Source organism: Ursus maritimus, unplaced genomic scaffold (assembly GCF_017311325.1).
Source record: "Ursus maritimus isolate PB19 unplaced genomic scaffold, ASM1731132v1 scaffold_1, whole genome shotgun sequence".
Taxonomy (NCBI): domain Eukaryota; kingdom Metazoa; phylum Chordata; class Mammalia; order Carnivora; family Ursidae; genus Ursus; species Ursus maritimus.
Window position 1 is genome coordinate 35,260,304 of NW_024423343.1, and position 18,980 is coordinate 35,279,283.

The window sequence follows — 18,980 nt, forward strand, 5'->3', positions numbered from 1 at the left end:
GATTTGGGCGTCAGAGCTCAATTTCATATATTCATTTCCTCCTCTGACAAATAAATGCAATGGCAGCCATGGGCATTGTGAGATTAGTTTGTCGTTGTTTTTAAGAAACAAGAAGTCCAAAAGATAGGAAGCACTTTGATGATATCCTAATTATAGGATTTAAATAATTATAGAAATTGGACATATGACTATCAAGTCACATTAGATAATCTGTATGTAAATCAGGGAGAGAAAGTGTTTATTTCAGTGCTTTGGAAGTGGCTTGAATTCACTCTTGAGATTTACCTTAGGAATCATTATGTAAGTCTTCACTGACACGGTCCTTGGCTGGCTACATGATGTCTGCTCTTACAAAATATATCTGTTCTCTACCTCCATTTAACTTAATATGTTTTCACTTAAAAGGAATCAAAACTCTGCTCTGGTTAAACTTGTTGGATGGTATTTATTTATCGAAAGTAGTTGCTATATACTTTTCTTTTAAGCTTACCTTGTATTTCTGTTAAAAAATCAAGTTTCACATCTCACTGGGTCATGTATTACTGGCATTTGATGAAGTTATTCTCATTTGGGCCACATTTTACTTCACCTGAGACGTATTTAGTTAACTGGATTAACTGTTTAAGAATTCTAATGGATTATTCTTATTTTGAACCCTTTGCACAGCTTTTTCTCTTGGCCTTCTGCCATTGATGAGGTATTATGAATTCCCAGGTTGGTTCTTTTAATACCATTTTTGAATTCCTGGCACTCAAGTCATCCTAACCTTTTACCTTTTCATTTAGTTACCCTAGTGTCTTTAAGGTGACTTAAGAGCTTTTCTTTCATTCATGCTGGTGCAAAAGCCACTCTTTTCTTGACTGTACCAATGAGACAAATCACGTGTTCATTTAAAAATCAGAATCCCAGATCTGGTCATGTCCATCTTACTCTTATCTCATTTTAACTCAGATATAAGGTCTCTAAAGACACTTTGATAATACCTGTACCTTAAATCTGGCCTTCAAAAGATAGGCCTTCTCTGTGAATTTTTAGGCTAAGCTTTGTGATTTGAGAAGACATTGTGAAAGGCAGTGGAAATGAATGCTCATGGGGGTCAGGCAAATGAGATTGGGGTGGGTGGGCGGGGAGATGGTTTCTCCCAGGCAGAAGGACACATGGTCGTGGCCTGGACCATCCTGAAGAGTTTGCTCGTCTTGGATTCTCTCATAGATTATGTCTGTCACATTTGTGGAATGGTTTTGGTCATGTTAGGCCCTAGATGGTCAAATAAATTAATTTAACAGATGGAAGGAAAGGTGTGATTGCCATTAGTTTCCATGTATGTCCATGTTTTACCTTTCTAAGGTTCTGACAGGAGAGGTGATTGTTTTTTATGTGGCCTTGTATCTGTTTGAATGAGATCTAGTCATCTTGAGCCTGCTTAATTTACTGTCAGCTCATCTCCTTATATTGAAAAAGCAGCTCACCCAGCCGCCTCTTCAAGTGTTTGCAGATTCTGGCCACTCTCAGTAGTCAGATTAATGACTGCAACATTCTTTTTTTTGCCCTCCAAACCATACCAAAGTTGTTGGTATAGTTGTTCTCAATTTGTTACCAAAGAGGAAATGATATAAGCCAAAGGCTGTTTTAAGAACTATGCTTCCTCCATCCCCTCAGTTTATTTTAACAGATTATTGTGTCACAGTGTTTTTATGCTTTTATCTTTGACCAAAGTGTTTATTTTGAGAAACAATTATTAAACTGCATTAAAAACATACACGATGTTCCAATACCATCTTGGTTACAATATTAAAGGAAACTCAGACTAAGGCTGGATGAAATTGAACACATATTTCCATGTCAGACTTCCTACCATTTTGCTTGTTTGTATCGATTTCTCCTGACATGCTCTTCTTTTATTGAGCACCACTCTTTTTTTAATTTTTTTTTATTCTCTCTCTCTCTCTTTTTTTTTCTTTTTCTTTTAAATCCCCTTCCTAGAGCTGTATGTGCTAAGAGCAATTGTAGAAGGAGACCAACTTATATTAAACCTGCCTGGAGTCAAAATGTAATCTAACACCTGTAGTCTGCAATTTGTCATCACTTCATGGATACTTGGGTTTTTTTGTTTTATGTTTTTTTTTTTTTTAATAACAGATTTCCTGAGTTTTGACCTTAGGATACTGTATAACCCAAAAAAAGCAACAAAACTAAACCATGGTTTTTAATAAGTCTTATAATAGTGTCAGGATGTGAAATTACAACCGTTAAGAGTCAACTCAAGTAACATCATTGGAAGTTAGAAATAGTGCTGAGTTGTATATCTAGGAGAATGTTTTGCCTGTGAAAATGTCTTTGAGGGATAAATTCAAGAGACAAATCCTAATGCACGTGTAATTTCTCCTACACTCATTCTCCAAGACCTTCCTTGGTGACTTGGCACAAGTAAGGATGTGTTTAACTAAAGGGGACATTCTGCATTTTATATTAAATGTTTTGTTTTCATTAGGAGAAAGGGCTATCTGTTGAGTGTGATTCATGTAGTAGAAAGTTTTCAAACTTTTTGGTCTCACTATCCCCTTTCACTCTTGCTGTTGAGGACTCCAGTAATAATGTATCCGTCAATATTTGCCACATTAGAAATTAATTCTGAGAAAGTTTTAAATGTTTATTAATTTAAAAATAATTGTAAATAATGTATGTAAATGTTACATCTTTATGAAAAATAACTGTATTTCCAAAACAAAAAAAATGAGAAGAGTACCATTGTTTTTATATATTTTTTGCAAATATTTTAAATGTCTGGCTTAATGGATGACAACTGGATTCTCATAATCACTTCTGCATTTAATCTGATACAATATGTAGCCTTAATTGTAGTAAAAGAAAATCAAGCCTTACACAGACAAGTGATCAGAAAAGGGAGGAGTATTTTAATTGCCTTTCCAGGTAATTGTGATATTTTTCTTTGTTACTACAGGAGAAACTTGCAAATGGTAGTTTCATAAAAGTTAGCTGCAAAGTGGAATATAAGTCATACTGATAAACTTTCATACTTCACTGGTCTGCCTTGCACTTCGAATGGATCTTTTACCTCTACATAATTTTGTAATATCATGCATTGGTCATTTGGAAAATACTCATTTACTGAGTGATGCAGATCTTCCAAATGCTAACACATTTCATTGTATGATTTATTTATTTGATTAATTTATTTTAAAGATTTATTTATTTGAGAGAGAGAGTACGAGCAGGGGGAAGGGCAGAAGAGGGAGAGAGAGAGAGAGAGAATCTCAAGCAGACTCCCCGCTGAGCACAGAGCCTGACGTGGGACTCGATCTCATCTCGGGATCCTGAGATCTTGACCCAAGCCGAAATCAAGAGACGGATGCTGAACCAACTGAGCCATCCAGGCACCCCCCATTGTATGACGTATTTAAAAATCTTTGTTAAATTACCACCAATATCATCAGGAGAGTCTTTAAGTACTGGGGAGCTGTTAAATGTATAGCAGCAGCTACATGTTTTCCAAAATTTTAAGTTTCGCTTGAAGGGTCAATTTTATCATTGGCAAACATACTGTCAGATTATTTTCTTTGAAGTGGCAGGCTCACTTCATTTTTAAGAGAATACTTTTGTCTGTCTGTTAGTTGTTCTTTCAAGTAAAAGTGAGATTCCATGACGAAGGTGGCTAGATCAGCTCGCAGATCAGATAATCACACAAGCACCCTTTCTCATGCCAACCATCGTCCTGTAGTATTCTACACAAGTTCTTGATGTGCACTGCCTATTTCCTCACAGACTTTTAAAAAGAGGTATACTCAAGGGTTGAGTTTAATGTAGTTCATAATATATTACTGCATCGTCAAGGACATGCTTAAACAACAGCGGCATTTTTACCATGCACACGTGGCAGTGAAGAATCCAGCCACTGGCGCGGTTTGGTGCCACTGACTTAATTTATTTTCACAGGCCAGCAGCTTTCCCACCATTGCTTTTGTACCATCGGTACAAATTTCATCATGGCCAAAAAGGCAAATAATGTCTTAGTTTTGCCATGAAAATAGTTTTGCTGTTCTGGACCTCTTGACAGGGAATCAGGATTTCCCCAGGGGTCCATGGACCACATTTTGAGAACCACTGATAAAGTATGTGTTCCTAAAAGGATCCCAGGCTGTGCATAAAGAAGGTGTCACCTTGAACGGGTCTATGACTATGAGATATAATTCCTTGTGGCAGATGCTTAAAAGGCAACTTCTCTGCGTTAGGGGCCATGTTAAAGAACAAAGATGTATGTAGTATAGGAGTGAAAGAAATAGGGAAACTTACTTGTAGACATGCCTATTTGCAGATCTGCAGATCTTTGGAGTGAAAAGGACAAACAGATCTCTGAATTTGTTGCTAATTTTTATAATAAGCATAACTGATAGAAAAATACATGAGGCATTATACCACTGATTCTTAAATCCTCACATTTTTTCATCGTTTTTACTTACAGAAGTCTTACTTATGAGGAGAACTCTGCTAAGTACTTAGCATGCATTATCTCCCTGAGTCCTCATAACCCTAGAAGTAAGATTTTACAGATTAACAAACACTGTGGCTCAGAGAAAGTACTTGTTCAGAATTGCAAGGCTAGTAAGCGGATGTGCTTTTCAGGATAAGGACTGGATTCAAAGCTAAAACTCTGTGACCCCAAAACTCCTGCTCACAGCTTATATACCATGCCATTATATGGGTTATACAGTGCCCTGCAATTTTTTTTAAATAAGAAATTATTAAAAAATATATCATATTCGCTTTCAGATACCCAGTAGATGTAAGTTCCTATGAGTGACAGTTTATTTACTTTTTAAACATAGTTTTGCTAAAATGTAATAATAACAAGAAAAGTAATAACAGGTTATAATACCAAACAAGAATAATAACTGGTCTGAAAATAAAGAAGAAAGAATATGGAATTAATCCAGTAGAGCAGAACAAAGACGTACTGACCACTTACTGTGTGCCAGACATACGGTGTGCCAATATGTAGCTCACAGTCCAAGAAGTGAGATCGATAGATAATGGTCACATTAATATTTATGTTAATTAACAATCATTAATGCTACGTTCTTCCCACTGAATTTTGAGCCAAAATTAATTGTCTTAAATGCTGATTTGGGGGAAAAGGGAACATTAGGGGTAGCGCTAGATTGTTGAAACTTAAAGATCTCCCTTACATGATACTTTCTATATAATATATTTTAAAATAGCACCATTCACTCATTTATTTATTTAACAAATTCTAATCGAGTTATGCACAGGGGCTTTTCAATTGTTCCAACCAATTGTTCTCATTGCCTGTTAAATATATTTTCTCAGGACTTTTAGTGGAAGAATGCTTTCCTTTTTTGGATCAACTATTTTACATTCTGTTGTCATAGATGAGATAAATTAAACAAATAAAAATAATTCCAGTATTAATGCAAAACAAATGTGGGAAAAAGTCATCTCGTTTGTGTTCTCATCTCCTACTGATGAGAATCACCAGTTAGGACCTGAAGCTGTGGGTAAAGCTCAGTCCCCTGGGTAAGGCTTGTCACAGAAATGCGATTGCTCCACCCGGGCAACTTTTGTTTCTATCTATTACCACACTGGATCAGCCACCCTCTGCAGTCACCTTTCTAATAATTTCTCATTTTCTCTCTATAAAAAAGACCACAAAGTCGTGGCTTATTGTAAGTAATCCAGTTCACCCCATAATGATACAGTGAATTATATACTTTCCTGAACTTAATCATTCAAGATCTCACTTCCTTCCCTGCAGGCAAAAACCATTATATTTTACACATGGCTCCCAGCTGGTTTTCATTGAGGCCTTCAAAATCTATTTGAACACCGAGAGGTTTAAGAAGAGCTGCTTTATCTTCCTTCGTCCACTTTTGTCATGGTACCATTTTGTCCTTGTGTTTTCAAAATTTTCAGTTTTGAAGGCAGAGAAACAACATGGGCCCGTATTATGGTTGCGTTTTGTCACCGTGTAAGGAAGATCGGGATTTTATTTTGAAGTTGATGTCTCTTTTGAATATATTTACAACTTTTATTTCTTCCTCACTATCTTTATGTCCATTTATATATGTGTGTATCATATTTCAGCCCAAAGAGATTTCAGCAAGGAAATAAGGAATTTATTAGACTTTTAACTTTCTATTTGTCTATATCCTATCCATAACTTATTCATCAACATTTAATTGTTGGTGATAGGACTACTTATTAGAAAGCTTTGTAAATTAATAGATCCAATTATGATAGGCCCTCCATAAATATTGGATAAACCGACACTTTTTTTTTAATCCTTTAACCTAGTGTTGATTGTCCGACATAATTCCTTTCAGACACAATAAGCACCTTTGATGAAGACAGCAGCTATCAGTTAAATGTAAATTAACTGTTCTCTTGAGGATGGAAGTACCAATGCATTCTTCTGGTTGTTGTTACGATAGTGTTGCTACTTGGGATACTCTGTTCAAAGTCCAATAATATATTGGGAGCTGAGTTTTTCTTACTTAGCATGTGACTATATGAACATCTCTCTTCTCTCTACCAGTAGTGGTGGTTTCAAGCCCTACTATATTTCTGGCTAAATCAGATTATGATTGCAGTTCATCGTGAGGGCTTTCCATCACCTTGACAGTAGAATGCCAGGGCCCTCCATACTCTGGCCCTGGCGACCTCACACTTGTCCTTTCTCTCTGGCATAGGGCTGTTCAACATGACTTTCTGTGATGGTGGGAATGTGCTGTCCAATACGGTACTGCACAGTGTGACAATCGAGCACATGAAATGTGGCTCATATGACTGAAGCACTAAGTCTTGTTTTGTTTTGCTCTTAGTTCTAGTTAATCTAACAAAATGTAAATAGCCACAGGTGGCTAGTGGCTGTTGGACTGGGTGGTGTAGCTCTAACGTGCTGCCTTCCTTGATATCAAATATATCAAATATATTCCTCCCTACTGTGCTTTTGCTTACTGTTTCCTTTGCCTGGAATGCTCTTCTTCATGGCTTGTTCCTCACTTCCTTCAGACTCTGCTCAAGTGCTGCCTCCTTAAGGAGCCTTCTTTGAATCACCAGATCTAAAATGACTTCCCCTCCTCCCAGTTCTCCTCCTTTTGCATTACTCAGTTTTTGTTTATAGTATTTATTACTACCTGATATTTCATTTATGGTCTGTCATCTCAAAATCTAGAGACTTGGTTCAATTTTCTTATTAATCTTGCTCATAGAAGGCAGGGAAACATAAATGCTTAAGTGCATGGGATTTAAAATCAGACAGATATATTTTGGAACTCCAGTTCTGCTGCCTCACACAGATTTACCTGTACTCTCTCTGAACTCCAGTGTTCTCATCATAAAATAGGGGTAAAAATATCTCCCTGCAGGATTACTGTGAAAATAAAGAAAATTTAGTAAAATTAATGTATTTTTAGCATTCAGGCCATTGTTCAGCTCATAAACTTTACATGAATGCTACCATCTATTACTACTTCTACTACTTCTACCACCACTATTATGTTTGAAACTTCTTAGACATTTTAGTGCTAAGAACACTAATTGTCATACTGAAAAATTGACAAGAGAAGCTATGAAATAAAAGTCTTTGTAGAAATTACCAGGGATGAATCGTTGACTAATTTTAGTTGTGATGGAAGAAAAGTCTAAACCAAAATAGAGCTGGAATGAATGATCGGGCTTCAGTTTGCAAAGGTCAAAAGGGAAGGGATGGATGGCTGTCTTTACAGAAAGATATATTCTGTTACTTGGGAAAATCAAGTGAAGAGAGATGGTGGGCATTATGAATAGAAAAGGTCAACTGGACCCATTTTGAAAAAGAGGAAAAATGATGAGGCTGAAAAGTTTGTGGACTTGGGCAGTTTTGTTTTGTTTTGTTTTATGTAAATATCTGAGAAGATGCTCCATTAACCTTAAGAAAAATCCCAGAAAACAATAATCTAGTGTGTGAAGAACTCATTAGAAAAGAACATATATCTCGATTCTTTGGCTTGGTTGATGTAATTGTAAATTTCGTGGTTTAAAAAAGAAAAAAGAAGAAGAAGAAGAAAAAAAACATCAGCCGGGAAATAGATGCCTGAATTGTCAAATGAGCTGAGGAACAGGACGACTTACAGGTCCATCCAACAGGAAGCCATGGCCTGGCCTCTCACTTAAGTTACTAAGGGCACTTGGGTGGGGATGGGAACCAGACTTGATTCATCTAGTTAACCAACAAGGAATTTTGAGTATTTCTGAGAAATTCAAACAGGAAAACTAGAGTTTAGGTAAGTGGGAACTCCGAAACCTATCTCATGAAGAAGAGGCTAGAAGAGTTGGCATTATTTACTCAAGCTGTAAGAAAATGACAAAAAGTTCCTGCCATTTAGATGGGAGCATTTTAAGGCAGGGTTGTACTGCTTGTCCTTTCTCAGAGAGACGGTCTTGTAAGCACTGGGCTCTACTCTTGTTCTTACGCCACTGGAAGGGAGCACTGCACAGTATTAGGAATTCCTTGATTATCATAATAATAAGCCACTACAATTGGTTAGTGAGGAAATCTATGCAGTGTTTTTTTGGGGTTTTTTTCTTTCTTTCTAAAAATTGTCCAGAGACAATAAACATCTTTCTGCCTGGAGTAATTAGAACATTTTGGAGGGAATGAAGCTAGTTGGGACAGAACTTGGGGACTCTTTTTGTCTCAGGTCTTTTGCATATTCTGGTTGAAAGGGAGTTACAGCCCGTGTGGCAGCGTGACTGAAGAAGCTCGGGCAGGCCCTTTTGGTGACTCGTAAGGCAGTTTCACTTTAGAGCTGCTCATTTTGTCATTCTCTATGTTGACTGCTCTCTCCTTCTCTGCTTGAAGATGCTCAAAATGTCACTTAAGCTTCTTCCTGTAAATATTGTCATGCCACCCAAGTCACTATAGAATATTGTCTGACCAGAAATAAAACATTTCTCTCGGTAGATCATTTCTATTGTTACTTCTCTGAGAACTATCTCCTCTTCTATGATGGGCAGTGACATTACTGTTGTCCCTTGGAAACCTACTTCCTCACACTGACAGCTCCCTGTGTTTATAATTTCCGATGTAAAGGGTCTTCCCGAGGGGCTGCCTACTGCCAGATTATTCTCGATCCAAACAGCACCTTACTGAGGAACTGTGAGGACTAAGTCAACCAAGCCGTGTCAAGTTGTTAGCGCTGCCTGGTCCAGCATAAGCGTCCAGTAAGCGGCAGCTCTTGCTGTTGTTGTCCCACTGTTTCATGTGTGGCTTCCCTGCTAGCATGTGTTAGCGCTGTGCGAGTCTATGAAAGGAGAGGTGAAGGAGGCCAGTTGGTTGGACCTAGGAGAAGAACAAACCCTATCATGCAGAAAGATTATAGTAACTTCAAAGTCTAGTTCTGGAAAATCTCTTTAAATCTAACCAGTGCAAAATGGAAAACCCCTAAAGAACCAATCTAATTATTTAACTAAATGGAACCATTATGCTGACTTTTACTAGAGAAGGCAAGCATAATTTAGAAAATGGGGCATTTTAATTCTCTTTTGTTTTCCAATTAACGCAATTGCTCTAATAGGAGGTACTCGTGCTTGAGTATATATGTTGTTTGAGTACATATTTCATACATAATTTCAGTGTCTCTCTCTCTTTCTCTTTCTCACCAAAAACCAAAATCCTCACCTGTTGACATAATGGTTCATTTATTACAATGGTCAGGCTGCCCAGATTGTGACCTCAGAGCAAATATCTTCTGCCATCAAAGTGCCCTGAACAGGCCCACAGCGCAACTCTACGTTCCCTTCCGGCTATAATTAGGATGTTGAAGTAACAGAGCTCTCAGTTTTTTGCTGATGCCAGCTTACCACAGCAGACCACATGAATTTACTCTTAAGTTGAAAGTAGTAAAGAAAATGCCAAGAACATTCATTTTAATTGGTCAACATTATATGGACCTTTAGTGCCACTGTTTTATGGTCCTGTGTTTTAGATTTCTTTCTGCCACCAGCCATCAGCTTATTATGATGGAGATTCTTATTCGCATTTGATTATCCTTTTTATTATTATTTTGATTGTTGCATGATTGCTACTTATCGTTTGAAAAGTTTCATCCTCTTCTGCTTGTTGTTACCTTCCATAGGTAACAATTTCATGTGCCCTAATATTTACTAAATTCCATATAAAAGACTGACATTTTCACATTGGTAAGGAATTATTTTCTCATCAGATGGTCCCTGAGACTGGAATAGATGGCGGAATTTTTTTTCCCTTAGATGCTTGCTTTGATGTTGCTGTTTCATAGCCAAAAAAGAAAAATGGGCCATGTGGGTAGCGTGTGGTAGTGGTAGTAATGGTGGTGGGAATGGTGGTATACCATTGATTCTTTAATGTAAATAGGCATGTTTTCTTCTGTACTGATGGGATTGATTTCCCTCCTGGACTCTGGAAAATGTGTAATTTGTTGCTCTAACATGAAAGAGACTGCGTAAAATAGGAGAGAACGGTAAAAAGAGAAATGTATGTTTTTTAAAATGTGAACTCAACTATTCTTAAAGGCTTTGGGAGGACCCAGAAAGTTAGGCACTGATCTGAGTATAGGAAATGTTGTCCTTGTCTGTGGAGTTGACATAATGCTTTTTACTAGTAGCCTTTTAATTACTTACGAGCTATTGCTGCTGGCTTTGTAAGGTGTGAGTAGCCCCTGAGGCTGCTCTGCAGGGTCCGGCAATCCTCCCCCTCGCCATGAAGCCCTCTTAGGCCTGTGACTGGGTGGGAGCGAGTTGCTATGATGGTCTCCTCTGTAGAGCTTTCTCTCTTTGGTCACATTGAAAAGGTTCCTAAATAAATATGGGAAATTACTTCATGCAGAGAGACAATGTTGAAGAAGCAGTTATGAAGATCAAGAATAAGCTTGCCGAACTAGGGTCAGCTGACAAAACTAAAACAATTTAGTTACGAGTTTGTTGTCCTTTATTCAAGGAAAACAATCCAGGGGTTGGGAGAGTCTGGTACCTCACCAACACTGGAGCACGTTTCTGAAGGATTTGGGGCAAGATCAGGTTTTATTGATCATTAGAAGTGGCAACAGGGCATGGTTGTGTGGGGTTGCATACCTGACCTTATTTAGAGAGATCGAAGAACAGGAAAATAAGTATAGAGCCCAGGGTTGGCTTGGCGTTTGGGGATTGGCCGACCGGAAGTACCTTGCTTCCAGTCAAGTGGCGCATTTTCAGGAGCTCGGAAGTTCACTCTGCTGATGTGGCACCACGGGCAAGAGCAGCTCCCACTGGGGTCTAGAAATTTATTTAAACACTAGAGGGTTTTTTTGTTTGGTTTTGTTTTCATTTTTTAATGAGTAGGGAATATGCAGAGATAAAAGAGGAATTTAAGTTAATTACAACAACTAGAAAACCTGAACAATTAAGGATTAAAAAACAGAAATTAGGGAGTGTGTGCAAAACAGAGTATTAATAGTTTATAGTGATATTGAGGTCCATCTATGTGAATATGAAATAGTCATTTAAAATTCTTCATTTAAGAAAAATGTTGTATCTTTAATTTGGAAGTCTTTGTATTTTTTAAAAATATTATTTAAGGATCAATGTCAGGGCTGAAAGAAAATAAACATAAGTTCTTCCTAATTTTTTGAAGTATTGATTTTCTGGCTGAAATACCAACTATTTCTCTGTTACACTCTTAAGGGTAATTATGAGGCTGATGGTGATAATTACTATCATTTATTGAATGTTTGCCCTAAACTTGAGGTGGACAAACTATGGCCCATGGCCAAATCTGATCTGCCACCTGTTTTTATAAATAAAGTTTTATTGGAACATAGCCACGTTCACTTGCTTATGTATAACTTACGGCAGCTTTCACACTACAAAATATAGAGTTGAGTCATTGCAACAGAGACTGCATGGCCCTGCAAAACCTGCAATATTTACTATCTGGCCCTTTACTGAAAAAGTTTGTCAACCTCTGATTTAAGGTAAGCACTATTCTTTGCATACATTATGTTACTTAATTCTTACACCATCTCTAGGAAGTCAGTGTCTTACCCTTCCTTTATAGATAATGAAATTGAGGCTTAAAGATGTTATCGCCTTGTACAGGGACACCCAGTGAAGTGGAAGAGTCTGAATTTGAACCCATGAGGTCTGATTGTAGAGCCTGCACTTTCTCACTGAGTCCAATTTCTTTGCCTTTAGGCTTTAGAGAGGTGGCATATCCTGCTGGTTAACAGCAGGGAAGGCTCTGGAGCCAGATTGTTTGAATGCAAATGACCTTGGGCAACAAATGACTTAACTTCTTTGTGCCTCAGAATATAAATGTCAGCACACTTTACTATTATTAACCTCTTGTTTTGTAAATGAGATTCTAAATCTCCAGAAATTCTTTTTAGTTTGCCAAAGACCTGAATTTGCAAATGACCACAGCAGTATACCACAGGTAGATAGACCACACATACTTCAGAGGAATGATGGCTTTTGAAAGGTGAAATCCTGAGTCAAATGTTAAATTTTTTTTTCTTTATTTTAATTATCAGGTCCTTCATAGACAGCAGTCTCAGCCAGCCAAGGAGAGTTCGCCCCCCAGAGAAGAAGCTCCTCCCCCACCTCCTCCGACTGAAGACAGTTGTGCCAAAAAGCCCCGGTCTCGCACAAAGATCTCCCTGGAAGCCCTGGGGATCCTCCAAAGCTTTATTCATGACGTGGGCCTGTACCCTGATCAGGAAGCTATCCACACGCTCTCTGCGCAGCTGGATCTCCCCAAACACACCATCATCAAGTTCTTCCAGAACCAGCGGTATCATGTGAAGCATCACGGGAAGCTCAAGGAACACCTGGGCTCCGCGGTGGACGTGGCCGAGTATAAGGACGAGGAGCTGCTGACGGAGTCCGAGGAGAATGACAGCGAAGAAGGCTCTGAGGAGATGTACAAAGTGGAGGCCGAGGAGGAGAACGCGGAAAAAAGCAAGGCCGCGCCTGCTGAAATTGACCAGAGATAATGTGAACTCCTACCAGGCAAAGCAATACATCGGTCCAAGGATTTTCTGTTTTAATTTCTTTAAAAACATTTTTTTTTGCTTTATTTTATTTTATTTTTGTCTTTTTTTTTTTTTTGGTCTGTTTTGTTTTTCTTACCTTTTTTGACATTTCTTTGTTGCACAGGATACACCTATAGACTGAATAAGTTCAGTATTCCCGAATCAGACATCGCCTTGGCAAAGACACTAAAGTGTTACACTTTTACAACTGACTGGTCATAGTAATTATAATCACAGGAGACTCTGCCTTCATTATCCTTGCACTTATGGAAGAGACATCAGGCAAGTTCCAGGAGGAAAAGATCTACGAAATAAATGAAGGAAGCTACAAGTGTGTGTGTATATGTATATGTATATATCTATATATTTACATATATATATTAAATTGCATGGGACAGAGAACTTTACAATCCGAAAGAATAGACTGTGAAATGAGTTCTTAAAGAAGAGACTTGTTTATGTATTAAAAAAAAAAAAAAACCACTTCACAGTGAGTCGCTTTGGCTTTTTGATAAACTGCGGCCTGCTCTCAGGGTGGGGTGACTATTTTTGAATTCCTATTTATTTTCTGTGTTTGTCCCTGATTTTTTTTTTTTTTTAATTCTATGGCTTCCTATCTGGCAGCTTGATGGGTAATTTTTGAGGTATGTATTTAACAAAATAAATCAACACTGCCAAAAAGAAAGAAGAAAGTAAAGTGGAAAAAAAAATCAGGGCACCTTAAAATGATACAAGTCAAATTGCTCTTAAGACACAATGCACACTTAAAATGACTCGATATGTTCCGTTATTCAACTTGTCATTCCTGTAGTGAACAGATGCATTTCTGTGGAATTCCAAATGAATAAAACTGTAATTCAGTACAGAGAAAACTTGTCCTTTAAGTGCAGTCTTGATAAAATGACATTTTGACGTTGGACGTATGGAATTCATAGTATGAGCCACGTTTTATTGTGAAACTTGCTTACCTGTTCGTGGCTTCAAATCTTAAAATTAATAAGCCTGCTCATTTAAAAGTTGTTTGTTGTTGCTGTTTTCTCTTTTTTCTTTTTTTTTTTTAAATAGAAAATAGTTCAATGTAATGTTAAGTTAGAAAAGAAGTTGCTGCCCAGTTAAAGGGGTTCCCTCTCAAATAAATCTCCATCCTTCCGTCTCCCAAAAGATGTTTCTTATTTCTGTTTCACGTGGGGCTTCCTCTTCTCCGTACACATTCCATCCACCTAACCAAACGTTTGTGGTCCCTGCTCTCATGCCTCATCCCTTCCCTGGTGTGGCAGCCTGAACAAGAACCTGTTTTTGAATCGTTGTGCAGCTCCAGGCAATAGAGTAAGCGAAGCGATTTCAGTGGAATCACCTACTCATCATAAATGGAAACATCTTCGCAGTTACCTACATAGCAATTACCTTACGTAAAGCAGAACTAATGCCGACTGGCTGTTTAGTGGAATGAGCATTAAAGCTGCAATCTACTATAGCTCTCCAAACCTCCTGTAGCTTCCTCTCCGAAGCACCAGTAGCATTACTTCCCACTTCGACTTAGCGTAATTGCAAGAGGTGACCTCACCTTCAGGACCTAATCCATGCTTCAACGTGGCCATCAAACAGTCCCACACGGTTGGATTTTTTTGGAGTTGTGCTCTCATGCAACCTTGTCAAAGACCTCATGCAATATCACTTTGAAAGTTATTTTCTGTTTACTACACAAACATTGTAATATAACTGTTAATACTATTTATATATTTGAAAGGTATAAAAGGTAGGAGTTAAAAAAAAAACCTCTATGTGTAGATATTAACTCAGAACTTACAATATACAGGGAGAAGACATGTTGCAATACAAGCTAATTCTAGCTGCTCAGTAACCTCTGGAGTTTTTAAAGGGACATTTTCCTGTACTTTTTCAAATAATGATGTTGAAAAAATTCTCTTGATACGAGCGTCACATACCTTTGCAAAAGGATGGTGGTTTGCAGTTAAGCCCTGGGCCCCTCCTTCTGCTTCTGTAGTATGCTGCAGCTTTAATCCGAAAGTCCACGCTTGCTGCTTCCTGATCTCCGAGTTACTCTTTCCAAATTGTCTTCTTACACTGTTGCTGAAGGTCACTCTGTACATGTAATGGAAACTGATTTTGCCAAGCTCTTACAAGGTGGTTCATCTATCGATGGCATCCGCATTTGGTATCTTTTACACTTCAACCAAAAATTTATTAGGTATTTTTCAATGCTAAGTCTTGCCTTTTATTTTTTAATTTCACTGCTGAGTTTGCAGTGATTCTAAGTGAATCTGTGGGCATTTTAGCCTGTGGTCTTGCCAGATCTTTGCGAATTACAATGCATATATGTCTATTTATTCAATATCTGTCATATAATATCTATTTGGAAGAAGAAACTTTCTCTTGTAGTGCCTCTTGACAAAGCACAATTTCCCGCCTTTTTTTTTTTTTTTTGTGAAATGAAAAAACAAATTGTGTTTTATTGCGGTATCAACAATGTGAATAAGGATTAACATATTGTAAATGTTCTTTTTTCCATGTAAATCAACTATCTTTGTTATCACTAAGTGATAATTAATTTTTAACTTATGTGCATTGTTAGGCTGTTAGAATTTTTTGGTTGTTAAAATAAAACGCATTCAATAAATATGACTTTGTTCGTCAAGTATTTTACTGGGCATTGCCTTCTTTCCCATTTAATTTTTCATGTGGAGTGAGACCTTGTGAGTGTCAGAAAAACCCACTCCCTTATTTTAGAAATAAGGGAGCAGCCCCCGCGATTACAGATGTTTGAGTCCTGTATGGAGTTAATTGTACACGGCAATGCGTGTACATCTCTGTGTGTTTAGAAATGCACGCATGCTCACATTCTGGAGTTGGCAACGGGGAAAGCCATTGCGCCAAACGTTTTGTCGTATACAAACAAAACTCAAATGTATAAAGATGTATTTATGGGCTTGCTTCTTTATTTTTCTAGTGAATATTTTCTGTTTATAATTAAAAACCCACAAATGACTGCGTGTCAGGAAACTTTTGGAGCACATATGTCCATGGTTAATGGACATAATAAAAGTCTTTTATATTTAGAGCTGGGGTACCATAATGTGTGCATAGAGGAATGCCGGAAGGATTGATGTATCTGAGAAATGTGTGAAAATGATTTTTTAGAAAGTGCTTACAATGGAAAAAATTGCCCAAAAGACTAAAATTAATAAGGAAGGAGCAAGTGCTTAGCTTCAGAACTGGCAAAGAGAAAGTCAATTAAAAAGTGATTTTATTTTCTTTTGATATTGTAAATTGTCTTGAGAGAGAGAGAGAGAGTGTGTGTGTGTGTGTGTGTGTTTTGCATTTGGTTAACATACAGATGTGATTTTTCTTTCCTTTCTTCCTAGTTTCACTTGCATTTTTTTTTTTTTTTTTTAGTTAACAGCTCACAGACCCTGTAGATAGGTTTTAAGGACAGTTTGTGAATCCTGGATATTTGCAGAAAAGCAGACAGCCCCAAAGCACAGAGTTCTGAAGGTTTTTAAGGAAAAATTAGAGGCTCCATACAAAGCAAAACACATTATTTATGCAAATGTAAATGAATTTTGTGTTTGGGATAAAGACTTGAAAGCATGTGTAAGATAACTGACTTTTAGCACAAGTAACTTCTACATGCATGAGGTTGTGTTTTTAGGGGTCTGACTTCATCATAGGTGACAAACTCGAGTGGGAGGCTCTGCCCAGAGATGGATTGGCTTCTGCCAGAAGTCGGTCTCTGTGCTAGCAACTTCTATGTCCAAGAAACAGTAAGAGGTTTCCTGACTCTATACGTTAAGTCATATTATAGCACTTGAGAGCCATCACTCCATTGGTTGAGTTTTTGTCTCTTTAAAATTTTTCTTAGAGGAGATCTTTTCCTTTACACCGTTATTTCCCCTTCTATAAAGGTTTAAACAAAGATTTAAAAGTCGCTACGTTTTTCCTAAAGGCCCCGCATAGTGCAGTGAGACAGTAAACATTTATTAAACATGTACTCTATGTCAGATAATTTGCTAGGAACCGAGGTGACAAGGGAAAATATATGACTCGATGTTCTCCCCTCAAGGACCTTATAACTTGTTAGAAAGGTTTAATGTAAGTCCAGGAAAAGTGAAATAGTCATACAGTTGTCTGGTTGTCTCCAGACAGAGATTTATTTGTTTAGTGAGTGGTACAAACATGTGCTATGAATTTGGAGAAGGAAATGGTAATTATTTGTGAGCTGGCATGGTCTTGAAAGGTGGATCACTTAGGACTGGCTGCATATAATAGGGGAAAAAAATAATTATGATGCAGACAAGGTAAAAATTCACCTGTTTCTTACAAGAAAGAAACTGCTGAGGTAAGCTGGCTTCATGAAGTTGTCAGGGACTCACATGCTCCCAGCTTCACTTTTCCTGGTGTTCCCATGTTCCTTTTTTCTCATGGTCCAAAAAGATTGCTAGATCTCTCACCATCACGCCCGCCTTCCAGACATCGAGATGGAAGGAGTAAATAAAGGCGTGCTCCTTTTCTTTTGAGGAGACTTCTTCAAGCCCTACACCTGAGTGCAAGGGAGACTAGTAAGTGTTTCTAGCTGTCCTATTAATTCCAGAGAAGAGGAGGGATGTGAATACTGGGCAGGCACCTAACAGCCTCTGCCACAGAGGATATCGGGAAAGATGTTGAACATAACTGATAGGAAGAAGATAAGTGAAAAGCACATTTGCTCTGTTGTTACTCCCTGTACCCTGCACCCCCTCCTCCTCACCACCCGGAGTTCCTTCCCTGGCCAGATGTAAGGATCAGCCCAAGCACCATTTCTTCCAGGAAGCCCTTCTTGGTCTGCTGTACCAGTGTGCTTACGAATCCTTCTGTGCTCACGTGGTGCCCAGGTGTCCCACCGTCACAGGACTGTCACAGGACTTGTGGCACATTGTGGTTGCTGTGGTTGCTCACTGCGAAGGTGTGGAGTCTTCCTTTGCATTCGTCCATGCAGAGGACAGGGGTAGGCAGGGGGAGGTGACACAGGTCCTGTGGAGAGAGGTGTGACAGTGTTTCTCGGGATGAGCATGCCCCCAGGACTGGCATGTTGAGTCAGAGACACATATGAAGACTGAAATGTGCAATGAGGGACAGGTGATTTCAAATGCTGCCGATCCGTTGTCGCCAGGACATAGTGGAGCAGGGTGGAAAGCCCTCCACAACTTGCGTTTTCACCCTGGTATCACACCACCTCTTTTTCTCATGTCCTAGAATGTCCTAGAAAGGCTGTATGAACTGAACATCAATTTATTGGCCAGCATACTTTATATGAGATGACCTCTTGACTTCTCTTAACACACTTTTTCATAATCTTATCTGAGTGTGACATTTCTGATGGAATTTTGTTCTGAAAGCAAAGCCTATTTTTAAAAAAACACCATGCTCTGCTCGTAAAACTGTCCCAGAAGGATCTAGAAGTAGCTTCTTCAGTGACATTTTAAAAGGTTTAAAGTGTTACCTTCACATATGGAGAAATAATTACAAAAATATTCCATTAACACTGTAATAAATAGTGCAGAGCAATGATTAATTAAAGAGAGAACTATAATTTATTCACTATCCATTAACGGGCATAATCCCATTTTAACGTAAAACAGCAGAGACTAAAGGAATTCTGGGAGGCTCAGTGACAGCTTTGGACTGAGCATACCTAGGGACCCTCCCTCTGCTCAAGAAAGAGGTAAGGAGAAAAATTCTTTATAATTTCAGTCTGTCTCCAGTTGCTTGTGAAGAGGCAGTGAACTCTCCTAGTACCGTCTCTGAACACTTTTGCAGCTTAAGTTATTTTTCAGACCCACAGTTTTCTCTGTGGGAAATGAAAATAATAATTCATATATTTCAGAATTGTTATTATTAAACAGAATAATATTTAGGTAG

At 38.2% G+C, this 18,980-nt stretch overlaps 1 protein-coding gene across 1 annotated transcript in view; it reads left to right on the top strand.

Annotated features, from left to right (window-relative positions):
* Positions 1–16,377, top strand: part of SATB2 (SATB homeobox 2) — a 180,179-nt gene extending 163,802 nt beyond the window's left edge. Inside the window, exon 10 of the mRNA XM_040642327.1 lies at positions 12,564–16,377. Coding sequence (XP_040498261.1) covers positions 12,564–13,025 — 462 coding nt within the window. The 3' untranslated portion in view covers positions 13,026–16,377. The remainder of the gene's footprint in view (positions 1–12,563) is intronic.
* The last annotated feature ends 2,603 nt before the right edge of the window (positions 16,378–18,980 follow it).